Here is a 21,910-nt window from a genome sequence, read left to right as displayed (position 1 = left end):
TTCTGCATACAAATGCAATTACCACTCTTAACAATAGGACTCCATTAGTCAGGAGGCGCCTGGTTCTGCCGGCTGTCTTGATCGTGCACTACCCTGACCAGCTTTCTTTTTGCAATACACTCAGAATCAGTGAAGGACCAGTGTGTGTGATTTTATCTAGAACTCTTTGCACCCTCTGTTTTGTGGTCTTATTGGTGTTACAATAAATTACCAAGGATGATGTGAGAAAATGCAACCCATCACTTTTGTGAATTCTTCATTTAATCTCATAATACTAGATGTTTTCCTCATCTTTCCTGAAATCTTCCAGTCATTTGGGGGAGGCACTTGCCCTCTTTTGGAGCTTCCTGCTTGAGAAGCCATCAAAAATTGTGATGGACTGGGATGTTCTCCAGCTGCTCCAACGGGGAGTGTTCACGGGTCGTGAGGTTTCCGGTCCATCCTTGGGGATGCGCTGGCTGTTTCTCCTCCTAGTTCCTGCCAGTTGTTCACAACTCTCTAGCCTGGAGGGCTCTAGAGAGGCCATCCAAATCCTCCCTAACCTGGCCTCCCTCCACAATTGTCTTTTCTTTGGAGTCTGCTTTGCCAGGTCAGGCACCCTGGCTTCCTTAACCTCCTCCTCACCTGCCTTTTACATCCTGCACCTGTGGTTCCCACCTTCAGTACAGAGGGCTCCCTCTCACCACAGCTCTGTCCTGACCCTCAGCCCAGGGTCCCAGGGCAAGGGGCCCTCTCGCCACAACTCTGTCCTGACCCTCATCCCAGGGTCCCAGGGTAAGGGGCATGCATGGAGTTGTCTGCAGCAGCTTCACACTCCTCCCAGTCTCCCAGCGCCTGGTGCAGAGTTTGTCCTTAGGAGGTCCCTTGAAAAACGCCTGTTCAATTAATGCCCATTAGGCATTAATTTCCCAAATGGAAAGGGCTAAGACATTTTTATCAAAGTGGTTGTTTAAAATTCCACCTGTCCTTGGCTGGGCATGGTGGCTCATGCCTGTAATCCCAGCACTTCGGGAAGTTGAGGCGGGTGGATCACGAGGTCAGGAGTTTGAGAACAGCCTGGCCAATATGATGAAACCCCATCTCTACTAAAAATACAAAAATTAGCCAGGCATGGTGGTGCATGCACGTAGTCCCAGCTACTCGGGAGGCTGAGGCAGAAGAATTGCTTCAACCCAGGAGGCGGAGGTTGCAGTGAGCCAAGATTGCACCACTGCACCCCGGCCTGGGCAACAGAGTGAGATCCTGTCTCAAAAAAAAAAAAAAAAAAAAAAAATCCACCTGTCCTTGACCATCATATCAAATGGTGAAAGCATGGCGTACACAGCAAGGCATTTCACAAGCTCCTCCTCTGTGTGTCAGACAAGTGGCATGGAGCCTTATGGCATTCCCAACCAGTCAGGTTCCAAGCCCACTCATTGATCCACTGCAGAATTATTAGTGTTACTCGAGGCCACTTTGTGTGGTGGCTGTGATGATCCAGAAATGAAGCAGGCACAGCGTGCTCCAGGAGGATGTGGTCACTCAGGGCTTGGAACTAATGGTAGGAATTCTACCATTTTACAAGAAGATTCTAAATTCTGGGAAAGATGCTGTTTAGTGAATCTGAGTCAGAATTCCTGTTATCTTTTAAATATTGCTTGCATCTCCAAAAGCCTTTGGATTGCAGTTGGTCCATGTTATTTTCATGAAAATGTACAAATTAGAATTCAGGCCATTTTGTTGCAGTACTATTTTACAAATTAACCATTTCAGCAAAGGAGAGAATGGCTGGTTTGCAATGATATGTTTCATTGTTCCTTTCTGAAACCACATCTGAACAAAAGGTGAATCATCAGTGGTGTGACTCATCAGATTAGTCTGACAAAAGAATTACCAAAATAGGGCTGGAGAGAAGAAATTTCAACTGCTTATGAGCAAAGATTATATTAGTAATTTATCCATAAAACATTTTCTGAAATAATTACAGCATATTGTGACAAGAAATATGGAAGATAAGCCAGAAAAGTTTTACTAAAGAAAACGGAAACTGGAATCTCTTTTAATCATCTTTCATGCTGAGATGGTTTTAATTAGAGTGGCACAATTGGTCTAGATCACAACCGAAGGGATGTCTGTCATCTTAGAAAACAATGTAGCTGTGTCAGCCATCTCAAAAGTTGTCAAAAATATCACTTTTGGTACTTGGAGTTTCAGTGGTCTAGGAGGAAGCCCATCAATCCTCTGCCGAAGAAGGTTACTCAGCTCTGAGTCAGTCGATTTGCCAATAAGGGAGAGGGGTTTTCCAGCTGAGAAATGCCTTGTGACTCTCCACACTTTCACCCTTCTGTGCACTGTCTCTGGAAGCCCATAGTTCCATCCCTTGCATAATTGTAAGAAGCAGTTCCTGGGATTTCAGATCCGGAAGGGACCCTGGTGATGCCTTAGTGCAACCCCAGAGGACCTGGAGACTGAACACACACCCCACCCAAGAGAGAGAGCAGAAGCTCAGCCCTAACCTTGCAAGTACACGGCAGGCTCTCGCGGGCTGATGGTTCTCACCTTTCACTTGTCGTACTGGTGGGTTTTTTTCTCCCTGAAATGGCATCAAGACCTTTTGTCCTTTTGCTGCTTTTTCCTAGTTCTCTGTATTTCCATGACAGAATGATTTTTCATAGAGAAATATGTACCACCTCCCATGGCAAAGGTACGCATTTATTACAAGGCTGTGCTGCTAAAGCCCCAGGCAGCCAGGTCTTGAACACAGTATCCTCTTCATCTCCCTGGGCCAGGCATTACTGGAAACACGGTGGACAGCTATGCTGCTTGGAAAGGGTAATTGGATTTCGAGTGAAAAGCAGTGTTTAAATGCAAGACAGGCAGGGTCAAATTCATTGCCCTCCAGGGCTTTTGGCCTTCCAGAAAGCAGGGTATGACAAATTACAATGTGTGAACACTGGCAGCTGTGATGGCCCCACCTGTTCTCAAGCCTCTGGGACAACCACAGTCATGTGACATTTTAAGATTTATTTTGAAATTCCTTTAAGCTACCCAATCCCAGGGTGTTCCAGGCATCCCATGGTGCACATGGAGAAGTGGGTTGTATTGGTGGTGTAGGGACTGACAGCAAAGTTCCTGAGCTCCCGGACTGAGGCCCTTGCAACTAAGAGCCAGGCTTTGATCCGACCGCAGGGACTGTGACCTGAGCTACACTTTCCCCTGCTGCTGGGATTGTATCTCTACAGATTCGTATGCAGGAATTCAAGGAGGACTTGCCTGTAAGTTTTCATGTGAGAACAAGACATGGACTTAGATTTGTAAAGCCTTTGAAATTTGGAGACGCCCTCTGGCTCACTGTGAGTCTATACTTCCGCGATGCTGTGGCCCCCCATGTGCACTGCTACTGGGTCATCTGAATCGGTGATTCTTCCTGCTCAAGGACTCACTGGGTTTTGAACAGTTTTCTACCAAAGAAACTTCTATTCTTAAGCTTCTGACATTTGGGGGTTGACTCACAGGACTGACTGCAAGCTGCGAAGTCATCCAGCTCAATCCCCATTGCTTACCCTCCCCTTTCTCTTTGCTCAGTGGGACCCTGAGGGAAGTTACCTGTCCCTGTGGATCAGCAACTCTCAGCCACCGCGGCAGAATCAGACAGACCTGAGGCTTCCCAGAGCCAGTCCAAGTATCTGTTCCTCCTAGTATACCAGTGTTTGGTAGTCAGATAGGATTACATAAGCCCTCTTAGCTGACGCAGTCGATTAACCACATGGCCCTGGCCTTTCATGCTGTAAGTGGTGCACCCATGATGTTGGGACCCTTAACCGACTGACTTCTCAGTCTTTGTCCTGTGACTCTCTGTTCTTACTTCTCAAGTTTCATGCTTACCGAGAGGATGCTAGAGTTGTTCCTGGACCTGTTTATACAATTAGTACCCACTATTGAAATGATGTGATTATTGAATGTCATGCAAACCAATAAGGCATGAGAAGATAGGCATTGCTGTGAGTTCAATGCTTTGGAAAGAGTGGGCTACCACAAAATATTCAATGAAAAAGGTAGGGACAGGCCAAGTATGGATTCAGAAGGATTCTGATCTCAGATTCTGCCACCTTAATTTGCTCCACTTTAAAGACAGGAAAATTGGTGTGACTCATGGCGGATAACTTGGAACTGTAGTGGGGGTGCCCACATTCAAAGAAAACATCTGGGCCTCACCTCTGAAGGCTGCCCTAACTTGAAATCATTTAAATGTAAGATTTCAATTCATGCGATTCAAATTAAAATAACATGTTTAAGTTAGGTACATGTCATTTTTTAATGATTTCCCCATTGATTGGTTTTTCAATTAATGGACCAGAAGTGAGCTTTCACTCCCTTTATCATCTCTTCCTGTAGACCTCAGAAAACTCTTATCCAACATAATAACCACCTTAAGAGTAATTGTTAAACTTTAATTATTTCCGTTATAACATGATAGGGAATTTAGGAAGCAGCATTTGATGAGCTCTCTATGTTCAACTTGGTAGTCATAGTGCAGTCTTTATTTGAATACTGGTTCATTTCTTGAGTTTCACACTAGTTTGTTTCATTGACAGGACTCAATGAAATAAAGGCTTTGGGAGGCAGTGGGAATCCAGCCGAAATATTACTCTGCAGACGTCCTGGGACCAAAAGCCTTCCAGGGTAACTTCTGTTTGCAGCAGAAGTTTGGCTGTTGTAGGGATGTTTTGTCATTGTGATCACTCCAAAGGGAGTGATTTTAAAAATCAGGAAAGAAAGATCTAAAATTCCACTTTTCCTCAAACACTACCTCTTCCAGGATGCTTCTCCCATTTATAAGGGGGTGACAGTTGGGTCTGCTGGCTATCAAGGGCCACATCTCTGTTCAGTTTCTGAGGATACCACCAAAATCACCCGTCTGTAAAATTGCATCTGCAGTAAAACTCTCAATGAGTAGTCATGCATTTTCCCTGTTCATATGAGATAATCAGAGCAATCACAGTGCCTCAGCCTCTACCTAGTGAGTCTTCCTAAATCTTGGCAAATTCCTGTAGTGCTTGGTCACTACCAGTTCTTTTAGCAGGTGGACCAGTGGCTGTTGTATTGGGATTCATGTAGAGTGGTGGTTGAGCCAGTTCAAAACAGTGACCACTAGAGTAATTCCTGAAAAGGCAGATTTCTGCCCTTCAGAGACTTACTCAGTCACTTTTAATATCACTTTTTACAGGAGTGAGCTCTGGATTTAGAGCTAAATTCATTTAAATTATTTCAGTTATATTAGACAGTATTCATATATATATATATATATATTTTATATATATATATTTTTTTTTTTCCCGATCACCCACAGAATATTACATAGGTTTAGGCTGAACAGCTCATTCTCTGAACCTACCCTGGATGTCTTGACTCACTGTTGCTTGGTTGCGTTAAAGACAGTATGAACTTTAGCTCCCAAAGTGGCAGAAGCTGAACTCTGAGTATATGCCGGGTCATCTGCACTCTGCACTTCCTAACGTACTGATGTTAGTGAAGGGTAGTTTTGGGTCAGCATTATAACCTTTCATTGTTGATTCAAAATTCTCTTTTGCAATATGAGTAGAGTGAAAAGTTTCCCATTAAACAAACTTCTCTGATCTGTTGCTATCATTGAGTTTCTAATTTGGAGGAATTGTTGAAGAAAAGACCTGCATGGATGCCTCATTTTAACCTCCTCATTGGCAATTGCCAAGAACAGTCAGCAGCTTGGTGTGCCATGCCAGGCTGCTGCAGGGGCCCCTCCTCCCTTCCGCCAGGAGGCCTTACTAGTTTGTGTGTGCGTCTTACAACACTCTTTAAGGTGGGGGTGGTTTCGGTAAGGTAGGCTTTTTCAGCCTCAGTACCATTGACATTTGGGACTGGATAGCTCTTGGTTGGGGGGCTGCCCTGTGCAGGCAGCATAGGATGTCAGCAGCATTCCTGGCCTCTACCTGCTAGATAACCAGCAGCAGCTCCTCAGTTGTGGGCAACTGAAAACGTCTTCTTCCAGACTTTGCAAATGGCCCATTGATTGAGAACCTCTGCGGTTAAGGAATGTGCTAATGTGGACTTCGGTGCCCATCTCTATCTGTGGTTTCTTCTGCCTCCTCCGAGACAAGGTCTCCAGGTGACCCAACTTTGCTTTTGCTTTTAAGGAACCTGGGCGGGAGGCTGGGATGCTCTGTCTGGATCGGAGGCATAGATGGCCAGATCTAGGCTTTCCCTTGGGGGAGAACTCTGATGGGTTCAAGATTGTGTAACCTCAAGCCTCTTTGCTCTCCCCATGTCTGTGTTCTTAATGTAGAGGACAGTAACTTTGAGCAACTTTTTAGAGGGTGTTTGGTTTGATAATTGTTTTTTGATAATTTGGTGGATCACTAAAATTATTCTCCAGTCTAAACTTTAAAAAAAAAGAACTTATAACATTTCTCACTACTTTTATATTTTGTTTGTGAAAAATTACATTTGCAAAAAGAAAAGAAAAAAGGATAGCAATCCTTCTGAAGGTTTTGACTATATCTTAAAATCCTAAATTACTGATGAAAGCCAAACACAGCTTCTTCCTGTTGGGAGTTTCTGCTGTATTCTTGTTGATGTCAGTCATACAAACAAACTTCAAATTAAAAACCACAAGGAACAGTTGTAGGGGTTCTGGAGAGGGGACTCTGCCCCGGGACAGGCAAGCGGCACAATCCTTGAGAGTTCCCAGAAAATAAAATTCCACGTTTGGTGTGAGCAGCTCAGGTCTTTCCATGACATTCCTAGCACATATGGTGTGGTTTCGAGCCTTTGATCTATACCCTCTGAAGGGACTCTATTTTACAGCCTTTCCAGAACACACAGCCCAGGGCTCATGGCTATCAATTCCAAGGGAGCAAGCCATCAAACTTACACCAATTCTTGAAACCACTAAGATACATTTGCAAGATAAATGGGTTCAAGCTCTCCCACATCCCATGGTTCTATACTTGGGGTGGAGTATTTAGAGGTAGCTTAGAATTACAATCAAGTAAGGTCTTTCACTTTTTGTCTGATAGAATCATCCCGGCATGGCCCCAGATTGTTCTTGCATTTGTGGGTAAACATCATTTGTCACTCATAATAAGAAAGTGGGAAGAGGAGAACGTTAACATACCTATAGATAATACATGCACTGTTCCTGCATGTGTCACAATTAGCTGTGTCTTGCCCCGTCCGATAGGAAAGCCTACAAGATAAGAACAGGAGAGCATTACAAGCGGTGGCTGGGGGTCACTGGCTTTATAGAGCAGATGCCTCAAATCAGATGCCTTCCCAATGCCAAGCTCATCATGGTCATGGAAATTGATTAATGCGTGTTTCCCAGTTTGCTCCTGTCTCTGCTTTCCTTGTACAGAACCAATGCAACACTACAGCTAAGATGGTTTTTAAATTAAATTTAGAAGTGAACATAAGCTCCTGGATGAAGTGAATAATATAATTTTGTTATAAGCACAGGGAATTTCGGATGTTTCAATGCAGATTTATGGTGTTTTGAAGAAACTTTGAGGAAAAACCAACCACAGATACATATGCTGACTCCATGGCTTCTGTTTGCTCTACCCCCGCCTGTCCTGCTAGAACCCGGACTGGCTAAGTGCAGCCTGCAGGCCAAATCCCGCTGGGGCCTGGTTTTGTCCAGCAAACTAAGAATGGATTTTACATTTTTAAGTGCTTGAAAAAGAAATTGAAAGCATGTAATATTTGTGATACATGGAAATGATCTGAAATTCAAATTTCAGTGTCCGTGAATAAAGTTTTTACTTTTGTCAATAAAATGGTGAAAATTTTTATGAAAATACCTATTTCTAGTATCCTCAATTTTGCCTCTTGGTCTGCAGATCTCTGAACATTTACTCTCTGGCTCTTTAGAGAAAAAAAAAAATGCCAAGCCTTATGTTAGAATGTCTTACTGTCATTGCCATAACTTCTGAATTACTTTCCCTGACTTTATTCTCTGGTGAGTTCTGTCAGACCCCCGAGGCCAGGCAGATTTTGGCCTTTGTGGGGGAGGTTGCTGATTCTCCCCCCTAGTTAAAAAATTAATAATAATAACCTTGGGGTCTTTCTGTAGTATATTGTTGAAGGTTGTATAAACATAAAGGGGTTGATGATGAGAATTTTCTGGACCAGGCTGGAGTTGCCTTGGCTATTTCTTGGTCCAGCCACCCAGGAACAGTTGGGGGGTGTTTTGTGCTCTCACGGTTTCTCCTATTTCATCCAGCCTTTCCTCTCTGACATTTTTAACATGCAGATTTGTATTTTCTGAATCTTATTTTATGTCCAGGCACAGAAATGATAATGGGAATGTTAAATTTGTGGCAGGAGAAAAGCTTCCATCTGAATTGGCTTATAAACACTTTGGGGGCAAATTTCCATGTACAGAGCTACTCACCAGAGTAACAGTGTGCACAGAAGGTCTTCTGTCAACATTGCTAGTCAGTATTTTTTATCCCCTTTGCTATGTAAACTTCTCTGCATCATGGGTTCTAAATTGAAAATAACTTGTTTTCCTCATTATATTTTGTGTTACATCAACATTTGACAAAAGGATTGTCTGTTACATGCCGTGATTGTCTCAGTGGGCTTGCAAAACTCAGACCTGACCTCTCAGTTCTGTGCAGTTCGTTGATCAAGTGACCATATTCTGCTCCAAAGTGTTGCCAAGCACTTCCTGTGATTCATCATCTTTCAACCGGAACTGGAGTGACAGTATGGCTGTCTCTGTTGTCTTTTCATCATCACCTCCCACATTGGGCGCCTTTGGAACCCCACATCAGGCCGTTCCATTCTCCCGTTGGCTTTGTCAAGGGAGACGGGGATGAACAGCCTGTGCCCTCCCTTCCCCTTGTTCCTCATCAGACACGGTGATTTTTCAGTCCTTACCCCTTTCCTCCTCATGGCAAGCCCCAAGAATGCATTCCTCCTGCACCTTCCCACCTGGCTCCAGATTTGTCCACCCCATGCCAAGACTCTTCCACATGGTGACATCACTCTTCTCCCTTCTCTCTTGCCCTATATAGACTTAGAGCCTTTTTCCATCAGCTAATTCTACTGGAGCTTGGCTCTAAGCTCAGTGCTGACCAAGGTCATTTTGCACGGTGAAATAAGTGCCATCCTTGAGCTCAGGTGCTACCACGGTCCATGCTGAATGTGTTGTTAAACCGTTGGCTTGGGTTGCATATGAGGTACTGCGCTACTATTGTGTTGTGTTGGTGGGTATAAACCTATAGTCAGGAGAAAGAGTACCTAATACTTGTCTATAGGTGCTAGTCATATCCAAATTTTAGGTTCTTACAGTGGGCCAAACCGGGGGTATTTAATAATTTTCTGAAGGCATTCTTTTTGTGCTCACAGGAAAGTGTGAATTCTAAGCTTATGGAACCTTCCTGCCCTAAACCTCAGGGCAAATCTCTATCAAGCCTCATCAGTATCAATGCTCCTTTCTTGCCCAGTGTCCAAGTTTCCCAGTGCCTCACTTGCATTAGAGCCCTCAGCCTTCTAATTATGCTAGCCTCACTTACAGAGGAGAATACAGTCACACTTCAGGTCCAGGATCTCATTATTCTGAGACCCCAGGCTTCTGATGTTCCCTGTCACCTTGCTGGTACTCTGGGGCCGGTGTTCTGCACCACATGTAATTGGCAGCTTGGGATAGGCAGTGGACCTGACAATGACAGGACAAAGGCTTCAGGCACCTGAAATGGACAAGAGGAATCTTCCAGGACCTTGGAGTTCTTCAGTAAGAAGTTGCTTTTCTTTTCTTTTTTGAGACCAGGTTTTGCTCTTGTTGCCCAGGCTAGAGTGCAATGGCACGATCTGGGTTCAAGCCATTCTCCTGCCTCAGCCTCCCGACTAGCTGGGATTACAGACATGTGCCACCATATCTGGCTAATTTTGTATTTTTAGTAGAGACAGGGTTTCTTCATTTTGGTCAGGCTGGTCTCAAACTCCTAACCTCAAGTGATCTTCCTGCCTCGGCCTCCCAAAGTGCTGAGATTACAGGCCTGAGCCACCGAGCCTGGCCCAAGAAATTGCTTTTCTAAAGCCCATCCTGAAAAGACTTTACTGCAATCACTTTGTAGAAAGCACATGTGTCCCCGTTACCGTCAGTAGGCAAATAGTTATTAAGTACCTACTAAGTGTCAAACATTTTTCTGGCTCTACAGGAGACATTTGCAAATAAGATAGAGTCCTTTTCCTCACAAAGCTCACAGTGGCATGGGAGTGGCAGAAGGGCAACATAAATGCATGAATGAGCGAACAGCTAGATAATTTTGATACTGCTGAGTGTTAAGGAAGTGTTGTGAAGCAGTTTGGCCTAGAATGAACTCTAAGGAGGTGACGTTTTTAGTGAGACCTGGATGGTAATAAAAAAGCAGTCAGTCCATCTGTTGATCCAGGGTTGGGTGTTGCAAACACAAAGACCATCCCGTGTTAACATCCTGCAGTGGAAATGATGCTCCTTCTCTTTGCAAGTCAGAGAAAAAGGCCAGTGCTGCTGGAATAGATGTGGCAGGTGAGAGTGGTGAGAGATGAGGACATGTGTATAAAATGAGAGGCCCTTTGGGCATTATTTTAAATTGAATGGGAAGCCACTATAGAGGTTTTCTTATAGGTGGTTGAATGACATGGAAACACTTCTTGACTTTTATTCTCAATCCTCTCCTTCTGTAACATCATTTTCACTCAATTTCCTTTCTCTTGCTTCCTTTATTTACAACCCAGCCCAATTCACCAATTCCTGAGAAAATGGCGTGGTTTGGCTGATGTTTGTTGGTAAGAAGCAAAGGAGTCATTATGTTTTCTTTGTTTGGAGCTGTATCTGTGGTCATCCTTTTTTTAGCTAGTTGAAAACATAATGGGTGGTCTGTCAGTTTCTAAACATATGTATGTTTCTCCCATGTGTGAGAATTATTTTTAGGACTTCATTACCATGAAGGTGAGGTTTTGTGTAAGTTTTGTTTAGGATCTTCCTTTTGTTTAAAGGAATCAATTGTTTGGAGTCCATGAATGTCAGCAGGAGATTAATTTGTGAATAAAATTTAAAGTGTTGACCTTGTCATGTGGTTAATTCACAGGCAGCTGCCAGCAGCTGATGTCAATCAGGGTATGCCTGCTAAAATTTTATTAAGCACGAGTGTTCTCAATAGAGGGCTTAAAACTATGTAATCCATTGTGCTTATTGCTTTGATAATCCATCTAATTGTCCTTGAAGCTTCCAAGCTGTAGGGTTTGGCTTCACTGATAATTTTATGGTCACATTAATAATTGGGCTGCAGCATCTGAATATGTTCTCCAAATAGAGATGAAACAGATAAGTTATTTCTACAGGACAGGGAACACAGAGTGCTGTTATGGAATTTCCCTATTTTTTTCTTCTCAACTTGGAAACACGTCAGAAAATAGTACTTTGAATGATTCTCTTTCTATATTGCCATTGCCATAAGGCAGAACAATCTAAAAACTTTAAACTGCTAGAGCAGATACTTCTCCAGTGACTGTAGGGCTGGACATCTTTTGTGAATTAGAAGTTTAGAGAGGAGAAAGCTTAGGTTATTGATGGAAAAGCTGCAGTAGAGGAACATTTGGGTCACAAATTATAAATTTTCTGTCTTGCAGATTAATTGCTACCTTTGTAAAGCACTCTTCCCTTTTGCTTTGAGGAGCCTGTATTATACATAGGCTTATAACTCCATGCGTGATACAATATCTGGTACCTTCTGGGCATTCAGTTAATGTTAATGTAGCCAAGTCATAGAGTCCATATTTGTATTTTCATATTGAAGTCCAGAATAACACATCTATCTATTTAAAGAATTCCAACTGAGTGTGGAAAAAAACCCTGACAAGTATAAATTGTGAAAAGTGCTAATCTTCTTTTTTCCCCCCATATGAACTCCTTTGGGTGCTAATGATAAGCATGTTCATTGTAAATACGGATTTTGTGGCATTCACTATTTATTGTCCCATGGCAGTTAGTTGTAAGTCTTCTCTTAACAATGCATATAGCTCGGAAAACATCGCATTCAGCACCAGGGACAGTGTCACAAGTCCAAGGCGCTCTCTTTTTTTGGTGCTTTTGTTTTCTGTTCTGTTGACCCGCTAGCCTCCCATCCTTCTAGAACTGAGTTTTATCCCAGGGACCAATCTGGGGACCCTGGACCTCCCCTTGCTTGATGCCTTTTGAACACTCCTTGGTCAAGGTGGGCTTGCCTGTTAGACCAGCCTGGACACGAATTGTTAACAGGGAAGCTAAGAACATAGACTCTGTGACAGTGCATGAAAGAGAAGATGATGCTCTGTTCGAAACAGAAGGGATCTGGACAAGCCAATTTTACAGGGTAGTTTTGGTGGAGTCCAGTTTTTGAGTCATTTACACTTCTATTTCATAGTGAACCACCTGTCTTCACAGGACTTTGCTCTACTTTAAAGAAAGCAAAATAAACTTGACTTACAGAACACAGTGTGGAGCTCTAGTCAGTGCACCCTCCTTTAAAGGAAACCTCAGGGCTACCTCTCTGTGATAGCCTGGACCTCTCAGGTTTAGCTCAGCATGCAGTTCCCCAGTTTCTCTAGCTACCTTATACCTTTATAATAATCGGCTCTAATTCTTCAGTTGTTATTATCAGCAATTCCTGAATGTACAAATACATATATATACTTGTATACTTACAAATATATAACATACCTGAATTTTTTTTGTTTGTAAATACACACACATACATACCTTTGTAAATGTATTTTAAAAAGTGGTGACAATTTGAGGCATGCAAGTCTTCAGTTATTCCTTTTTGGACAGTAGCAAAAGAGGGAATATACGCACCTTTGTATACTTATTTTAAAAACTGGTGACAATTTGGGGTATGCGTGTTTTCAGTTACTCCTTTTACGGATCATTAGCAAAAAAGGGCATCACAGATAGACATTTGAAAAGAAACTAAGAAGGGCAGGCCCATGGCAGAGCTGGTGCTGCAGTTTTTGTGACCCCACTGCAGGAACGATAAAGGAGAAGCAGTGTCTGCCGGCCTCAGCTTGAGAGCCACACCATGGCCACGTCCTGGGCGGCAAGGAGCAGGGCACGGGAGGGCTGGACGGCATCTGTTCTTTCATGCCGGCACCACAGGGAGATCTAAGTCAGCAGGGCCCTGGGTGTTAGGAAAGGGTGTTGAGAAATGTCGGAGAAAGGTCACTGCAAGCTTTCTTCCCAGCCACATATCCAAGCTGCGCAGTGTCTCCGAGACCTTGAAGATGGGGCCTGAGAGGCAGGACTAACAACTCTGAGGCAATCATAACAAAACATAAATTGTTTGGTTAAAAGGTCAGGAAAGGAAAAAAAAAAAGAAAAGTCTCACTGTGCTATCATTAGAAGCAAACACCGAGAAAGTGACAAGCATCTCGTAGAGGAATGGTTAGCAAGTGGAAACTAATTTTACAGTACCAAAGAGTAATGACAGTACGAGTATTAGGTTATTGGATTGACTTAAATGTGCTGTTTTTACTGCCATAGTCCCACAACACTATTTCCTTCATAAGATTTAAATTCTCAATGGAAACTTCTCTTCTTACATTCCTGGGTGACTGGATGGGGCATTTGTGTGTACCTGGTCTGGTTGCAGAGTTCCGCAGCATGCTGTGAGCCCCTCCTTGGAAGATGTATTCAGTATACAGTACACAGGAGGGCAAGCGGCCCAGTTGCTGATTTGCTGCTCTTTTAAACGGCTTGTTAATTTTCAGCAAGTTCAGAGCTTCTAGTATGTGAGGGAACTCCACGTTGGATAATGCTGAAATCAAGGCATGACCTTCTAAGTGTGGTCTTCCAAACGTTCATCACATAGGGTATTGAAGTTGTCACACTGAATTAATTCAGAGGCTGTATTCTAGGTTTGCCTGTATGGACCTAAACTATAGATGGTGGTTGTTGCAGAAATAAAAAAGGCATGGTTTCTGCTCTCAAAGAAAATTCTTTTGCCGTTAATGTATTCTCTTCCATTTGATCTCTCTTGTTCTTTCAGTTTTCTTACTGGATGCAACAACCGTTTTTTTCTTCTGCATTCTTACCCCAGTTTGTGCACTAGCTGTCTCTTCTTGATTACGAAGCCATCATTTATGTCAGCATCTTGAAGGGCTTTTTCACTTAATAGTCTCAAAGTGACATTAATTAGAGGCATAAAATGATACCACTACTATTGCTGGGAGAAATTATGTTTCAAAAAGTAGTAAAGGCACTGTTTTCAGTGATTCCCTCCTATGTTTGAGAGCCACTCTGAGCAGTAGATTTGGCTTGTTCCTGAATCTGAGGTCTCACCAGGAGTTTGCCAGATTATGCCCTGGACGCGTACTTATTTCAGATGTCAGCTCTTTACAGCTAAAGTGGATTTAGACTTCAGCATATACTCATGGAAATGCAACTACATTGTCATAAGCATTTGAGCTGTTAAATGCTAGAATTTGAGGGAACAGCTAATTTATGGTTGCTAAAAGAATATGAAGTCGATTTTCTTAACCAACTCCCGAGATCACCCCGTCATCAAAGGCAGTACTGGCTTTTGGTGATGGCTTGTCTGTTCCCTTTTTCCCAGTAGCTGATAGGCCATCTGTCAGCCAGCACCCAGCTTGCTAAAGTTAAGCTGGGCAGTTCTGGGATCCTTGCTGGCCTTGGATCTCCAAGCAGACAAAGTAAGTTGTTAGTGGTAAAAACTGAAGTTGCAATTTGAAGAGCACACATTCACAGTGACCCTCCATACTGGTAAGGCTGTTAGGAGTACTGCCCCTCTTCTCCCCTGCCTTTGGGATGTCGAACAGGGGTGAGTGTTGACGTCTCTCCAGCTGCCTGGCTGCCACCTTCTGAGAGCTCTGCCAGAGAGCTCCATCAGCTGCTCTTCAGGGACCCTTTGTCTGGCTCTCCCCCACTGTCCTCGCCTCTGCTCGGTTTCCTCTGCCAGAACACGTGTCTTGCCATGTTGTCATGGCAGACTAATCTTTCTTTGTTCGCCCAACAAATGAATATCTGCCATGCCAGTCACGGTGGGGATGGTTTGTGGATACACGGAATGATGAATGAAGGAGCAAATGAAAAATATAATTGAGAAGGTGTCTTTGTCTCAGATCTCTGGGGTTGGATGGACCCCTGTTCCGGAGAAACTTAGCAGCTTTTTCCTGACAGTTAAGTAAAACTCTGGAAAACTGTCTCCCATATTTTCTGCTCGGACTTTGATGATGGAACAGCAGTGTCTGTGGTAGAGTTACTTTAATATAACCACCACTCATGGGTTTCGAGAATGTTAATGCGATTTGATATTGTATGATTGGTTTCTCTTTTCTCCAGCTCTTTTGCCTGTAGATGTATGTCAGGTGGTAAAGCTGATCCCATTAACTCAGTATTCTACATTTGTCTAGAATGTCTTTCTGGGGAAGGGCAAATACTTCTTTTTCAGACACCCGTGTAATCTCCCTCAATATGAACATGCATGTTCTATAGTGTTTCTTGCATACAGTTGTGTCCCAGTTGATTAAGGGAGATCTATTTTGTAATCCCGTGTGAGAACTTGGAAGTAATGTATCTCTAAGAACATGATAGTTAGATCTTATAGCATTCTAATGCTGAATCTCCATATAGATTAAAGGATTTTGAGGGCTACCCTGGCAACCTCAACACAAATTACTTAGAAACGATGTTTGGAGCACAGCTCATTCAGAAGTTGAGGTGGGTCTGTCTTCATCCCATTTCTCTTTACCTTACTTTTTTTCCATGGTAGGGCAAAGTTCTCAGAATCACACACATCCCATTCCCTTAAAGCCAGCAATAGAGATGTTAAACCCTGGAAGGATCACCTGTACGTGTAAACTCCACGTGGTCTCATTTAACATGTCAGGATAATTTTTAACAAGCCTAGTTATTTCTACTTAGTGTTCTAGTCATAGACCTTAACAGACTTTCCTACAAATGAGCCAACATAACGAACCGGCCTCCCCAGGCCTGTTCATCAGGTGTTTGCTGTGCATCAGCTCTGTGCATGGCCTGTGGGGGAACAGTTGCTTGGAAGAATAAAACACAGGTCTTGCCCCCAGACACTTAAAATCCAGAAGACCTTTGTTTCCAAAATGAAGGAATCGTTGATGGCTTAAGGAAGCAGAATCACATAGCTCTCAACAGTAGCACTCCTTCTAGGGGGCTGTTCTAACCCTCATGCAAACCCGCATCTTTGGTCCTGGCCCAGCTTCTCTCTTCCCTCCCAGGCAGCGCAACACACCCTCTGGCACACTCCCAGCACCTTGTTTGTGGCTCTCTTGCAGACCATGCCACCGTGGAATCTGATGATTGGACGCACTTTCTCTGTCCTGTGGGACTGGGCATTTTGCTGGCTGGGAACATGCCTTTGTTCCTCTTCACCATCCTAGCTGATAGCTTGGTGACTTCTGCAGATCAGGGCCTGAGGTGCATCAGCAATGCCCGGTCCTTTCATGCCCAGTGAAAGTCAGTTTCCTTCCCACCTCTCCCTCCCTCCCTGCTTGAGACTTCTCCACCACACTTCTCACCATGGAGCATACCATGAGCTGTAGCTATCTCGCTTTCCCTGTCTCCCTCCCCGAGAAGGTCAGCACGATGTGGGCAGAGGTTTTTGTCTGTTCCCTGGCGGGCGAACTTTCAGTGCTCACCTCAGGGCCAGGAGTAGAGTAGATGACTGAGAAATATTTTTTGAATAATGCTTGAGTGAATGAATGAGTGAATGAATGAGGAATCTGTGTGACTGCCCTTTTGGGTGAACTGATAACACCCCTTTTGCTTCTGAAAAGGAAAATAGGACTCTCACAGTTTTGTGATGCATCTGTCCAAATAGTACTCATAGTAGCCCATTTTAAATTTCCTCAAACAAGTAGGAAAAAGGTCAGTCGTCGTCTGCTTCCAACACCCAGTTTTGAAAGTAAATAGCTTGGTCTTGCACCTAAACCAGGCCCACTTCCGTGTCCGAATAAAGGCTTTTTTTTTTTTTTTTTTTTTTTTTGCCCTGAAGCAGTCCTGGTGGATACGTTCCAGGAAGAAGCACCCTTAATGAACTCAGTGGCTTTCTTTTGACGGTGTGGACAAATTAACTTTTATTGGCCTTGCAGCTCCCTAGATGTGGTGACACTATAATTCTGGGGAGGCTCTGGCTGTTAGGGAAGCTTTTGATGCTTGTTTGCATTATCAAGAATTAAAGGGTAACAATACTGGAGTATCATGGCAAAGCATCACAGGTAGCAGGGAGATTGCAACCTGTGTGGCGTCGTGTCCCAGAGGACACAGGGGTCAGCCGGGCTCCCTCTCCTCTCTTTCTCCCTCGGCCCTTTGTCTCCCCTGTCATTTGCCTCCTTGTTTTTTGTTTGTTTGTTTGTTTTGGAGACAGAGTCATGCTCTGTCGCCCAGGCTGGAGTGCAGCCTGTGATCTGGGTTCACTGCAAACTCCACCTCCCAGGTTCAAGTGATTCTCCTCCCTCAGCCTCCTGAGCAACTGAGATTACAGGCGCCCGCCACCACGCCCCGCTAATTTTTGTATTTTTAAGTAGACACGGGGTTTCACCATGTTGGCCAGGCTGGTCTCAAACTCCTGACCTCAGGTGATCCACCTGCCTTGGCCTCCCAGAGTGCTGGGATTCCAGGCGTGAGCCCCCGCGCCCGGCTCTACCTCCTTGTTTTTATTGCTTCTCTCTGAGGCCCTGTACCAGCAACTTGCATGCTTCCTTTTTCACAGAGCCATCATGCATGATGAAGAAAATGGAATGCATTAGTATTTTATAGACATTATTATTGTCAGAAATACATGCAGATTTGGACTGGGACAAATACAGAGATGAACGCTATTATTAAGGCAGGACTTTTTAAAAAGCTTTAGTGCCTTTTAATCATATTTTCATAACATAAAAATCATAACAGAAACATCAGGAAAGCTAGTAATTATTATTTTGTGTGTAGACTGCCTGGCTATATTATAAACAGGGCAAAGCTTAAGTTTTCCTTCCTTCCTTCATGCAATCAGGGAGATACTAAGTTGCAAAATGATGACAATGATACACACAAGTCACTTGGCCCGGAAGGCACCAAGAGCAGCTATTAATAGGGCAAACAACTTTTTCCAGCCGAGGCTGAGTTGATTAACTTGTTTTCCTGGAGGAGAGATAAAGCTTAACCTATAATTTATTGAAAATTAATGAAAATTAATTTTGGTGGCACTGGCTACCAAACTAGAATGAAAATAAGAATGTGAGTATACTGTATTAAACCAGATTTTCTTTCTGGACTCCCATATTTCTTCAGCTCTTGTACTGTCACAGAGGTTCGAATTTGGAAGCATTAACGTTGTCTATTTGCCAGTGGTTCTGATGGTAAATATCCACAGTCTTTTATCTTTAATTTCTTTTGATGTGTGTTTTTAGATCAAGCTTAGTTAACAATTTTTAATGAGAACTTACACGTCTTGGAGCTTTAGTGCTTTGTTTCAAAAGCCTGACCTTGCATTTGCTTTTTAACAAATGTGGCAGAGCTCTTGTTGCCAAAGACTCAAGTCTTTCAAGTTTGGTGTGATCATTTATAAAGTTCTTGATGTCCAATTATGAGACTTTTCTAGGGGGATAGCCCTAGTGCTGTAACCAATGAGATACTGATAGAGAAAACTTTACTACCTTATTGGTTAAAGGATGCGCATTTTTAGATCATTTTTTTCTTCCAGGATCTCAATTTTCATGAATGTTCTTTCCAGCCTATCTTTAAGATTTATTTTTATATTGCATTGCAAACAATGCAGTATCAAATGTTTGTTGTTCACGTGGATGTGGACATCTGTATGAAGAAGGAAGAGCCAGACAGGCATGTCATGGTCCTCTGAAGGGCCACTCATATTACAAATGGCCTAATGGGCCGGGCGCGGTGGCTCACGCCTGTAATCCCAGCACGTTGGGAGGCCGAGGTGGGCGGATCACGAGGTCAGGAGATCGAGACCATCCTAACTAACACGGTGAAACCCCGTCTCTACTAAAAATACAAAAAATTAGCCGGCCTGGCGGCGGGCGCCTGTAAATCCCAGCTACTCAGGAGGCTGAGGCAGGAGAATGGCTTGAACCTGGGAGGCGGAGCTTGCAGTGAGCTGAGATCTTGCCGCTGCACTCCAGCCTGGGCAACAGAGTGAGACTCCATCAAAAAAAAAACAAAACAAACAAAAAACAAATGGCCTAATGAACTGGGTTCCCAGGCAGGTTCCTCAAGGAGAGATGTTGCATCCTGCCCTGCACTTAAAAGATCAATGGCCTTGACTTGTCTGAAATTACCTCACAGAGAGGATTTCTGTTAATGATTACAGATTCTTCCCAATACACTTTATAGGACCTCTTCAATGGGGTGGGGGTGGGGGGGCCTCTGCTGTCTCTAGCACCGGAAAGATGCTTTCACCAGAAGATGAATTGGCATGAACCCTACCAGGCCTGGGGGGTAGGAGCTTCTGTAGCCTTTTCAAATAAAAGGGAAAACCCACACTTGGATTAGCAAAAAAAAATTTTTAAAATGCCTGCATTTTCGTTAGTTCATGTTAGGTTCCTCATTTTCAGGGGAGAGAGAAGATGAGTGGTCTGGTCTGACAGCCCAGATGTGAATTCTGGCATTAACGTGTCTCACCAGCTTTTTGACTTTGGAGAAGGTACTGAGCATATCCAATCTGCAGCTTCCTCATGGAGGGCATTCCCACCCTGGGTTGTTACTTTAAGGATTAAAGAAGATAATACCGAATGGCTGGCACATTGTAGGTGCTCAGAGCAGGTGGCCTCTGTGGGTACTCTGTGTGCGGATTCTAGTTTCACTGGTGGCCTCTGTAGGTACTCTGTGTGGGGGTTCTCGTTTCACTGGAACTCTCCCTCAGCTCCGGTGGGAAATAGAACTCAAACCATTTTTGCATAGCTTAGCAGGAATTGCATGGAGTTTTTTAAATTATTTGAAAATTGGAACTTGCATTTCATTTTTTTTTTAAAATCCATATTCTGGGACACAAATCCATAAATTTCATAAATGTTCATGCCATGCCTTGAATTGCTCATTTTATCTGCAAATGGGCTGTCTGGATTGCCTAGTGGCTCGATGGCGAGGCTTTTATTCACCTACCAACTTAAAAGGCTGAGGAGGTATTTGAAATCTATTTTGGCATTCTGCACAGGAAGATTATTTAAATTACATTTTCAAGTATGTGTGATACCTACATGAAGCCCAAAGCAAGAATTCGGAATGTGTTTTATATTCTTACAAATATATTTTGCTTTATTTTTCATATTAGAGATGGAAAGCCTTATTATTTTTTTAAGAACTTAAAAGTAGTGTTTACAAAGTTATACAAATATAAGCTATAAAAAAGGCTTGCTGTGACCCTGTGAACTAAATGAAGAAAATGATAGAAAGAATATGAAATGTGCTTCCCATTTCAAAATCTCAGAGAAATGATAACGTATATTTGGGGTTTCCAACTTGAATATTCTATTGCAAATAAATAAAAGCCATTAGTTTCAACAGAAAAAGAAAAGAAAATGGCTTCCCTGAAAACAATTCAAAGGATTGCAACCCTGAAGGACAGAGACCACTTCTAGCATTTGTGGTACTGGGAGAGATAAGGAATTGATGGAGTGTCAACGGGAAGAAAGAAAACAGAACAGTGGGATCATTGAACACTTTTATTGACAGAGATCTGCAGAGAGGTCCCCCCCCGCCCCCAACTTTTATGAGTATTATAAGGCAGTGGCTGAAATTGTCATGTTCTCAGACATCTCTATAGAATATGTTCTTGGAGCAGAAAGGAGCCTCTGGGGCCTCTCCTCTCATTTGGACCATCTTCCTTTCATATCAAAAAATGTAGCTCAGAGGCTAGGCCAGGATGAACTAGGACAAAATCCAGGTCTCCTGACTCTACATCAGCTCCCTTGCCTGTGACACCAAATGAACTGGTCCTGTCCTTTGTTCTGGAAACCACCAAGACAAAGCTTGATGTCTCCATTTAGTGATCCTCACCACCACCTCCCATCCCCAAAATAAACCACCCTGTAAAATAAAGCAAGAAAATCTCTTCCTGTGTTCAGGCTCATCCCCTGGCTTCACCTCCCTGAATCTTAGCACTTGGAAGGTTGCTTCCCAGTAGCAAAGTATCCTCGAAGGGAGTAACTTACTGAGTGCAAACACAGTCTGAGGACTGAGACCCTCTTGGTCCATAATTCATTTCATCTCCAGGAGAAGCCCAGGAGGCAGGCATTCTCAGCTGTGTGTTACAGAGAAAAGCTGAGGTCCAGAGGGATTAATAAGCCTGTGCACGCAGGCCAGGAGAGGGAAGGTCAGCATCTCAGGACCTGCAGAGTGGAGAGCCCGGTCACCCCGCCCTACCCCTCTCCTGAATCTGACACTGGAAAAATGGAAGAAGCAAGTGCATGGGAGGTTGACCTCAGCCAACTGGCTGGAATGATTTAAAATATTTTGGGTTATGATAAATGTGGAGAGAGACATCGAAACTGATTTATCAGGAATATTAGAAAATGAAGTGCTGACATTTCCATGCCATTCAGATAGGGAGTGCTAAGGCACAGGAGAGCCTTTGGCAGCAACGGCCTTTTTGCTTCTGATCTCGGCTCAGTGCTGCTTTCTCTCTGCTGCTCACAATGCCCTGCTTTTCTGTGATGCATCTGGCCAGAGCCAGGGAACACGGCACTCAACATTCCAGAGAAGAGCCACAAGATCGTTTTCAGGACTGCAGCGGCTGTTGAGAGACTGTCTAATGCCACCCACCTCCTCTCCTCAAAATTGGGCCATTCCCAGCTAACCAGGTGGAAGACTTTGATCTCTATTAAGTGGGTAGGTTTTGGCAAGAACAATCTAATCATCCTGCTAGAGAGTGCA

At 43.5% G+C, this 21,910-nt stretch overlaps 2 protein-coding genes across 6 annotated transcripts in view; one reads left to right on the top strand and one right to left on the bottom strand.

Moving 5' to 3' along the window:
- The window catches only part of DOCK1 (dedicator of cytokinesis 1), a 551,514-nt gene that overhangs the window by 243,331 nt on the left and 286,273 nt on the right, over nt 1-21,910 (top strand). The window lies entirely within an intron of this gene.
- The window catches only part of INSYN2A (inhibitory synaptic factor 2A), a 61,041-nt gene that overhangs the window by 11,351 nt on the left and 27,780 nt on the right, over nt 1-21,910 (bottom strand). For all 3 annotated transcript variants that reach the window (XM_033179154.1, XM_033179175.1, XM_033179164.1), the window contains one exon: nt 7,133-7,204. In XM_033179154.1, the coding sequence (XP_033035045.1) occupies nt 7,133-7,204 (72 nt within the window). The remainder of the gene's footprint in view (nt 1-7,132; nt 7,205-21,910) is intronic.

Source organism: Trachypithecus francoisi, unplaced genomic scaffold, assembly GCF_009764315.1.
Source record: "Trachypithecus francoisi isolate TF-2019V2 unplaced genomic scaffold, Tfra_2.0 Contig01579, whole genome shotgun sequence".
NCBI classification, from domain to species: domain Eukaryota; kingdom Metazoa; phylum Chordata; class Mammalia; order Primates; family Cercopithecidae; genus Trachypithecus; species Trachypithecus francoisi.
Note: the sequence above shows the minus strand (reverse complement) of the source record. Positions and strands in the feature narration are given on the sequence as shown.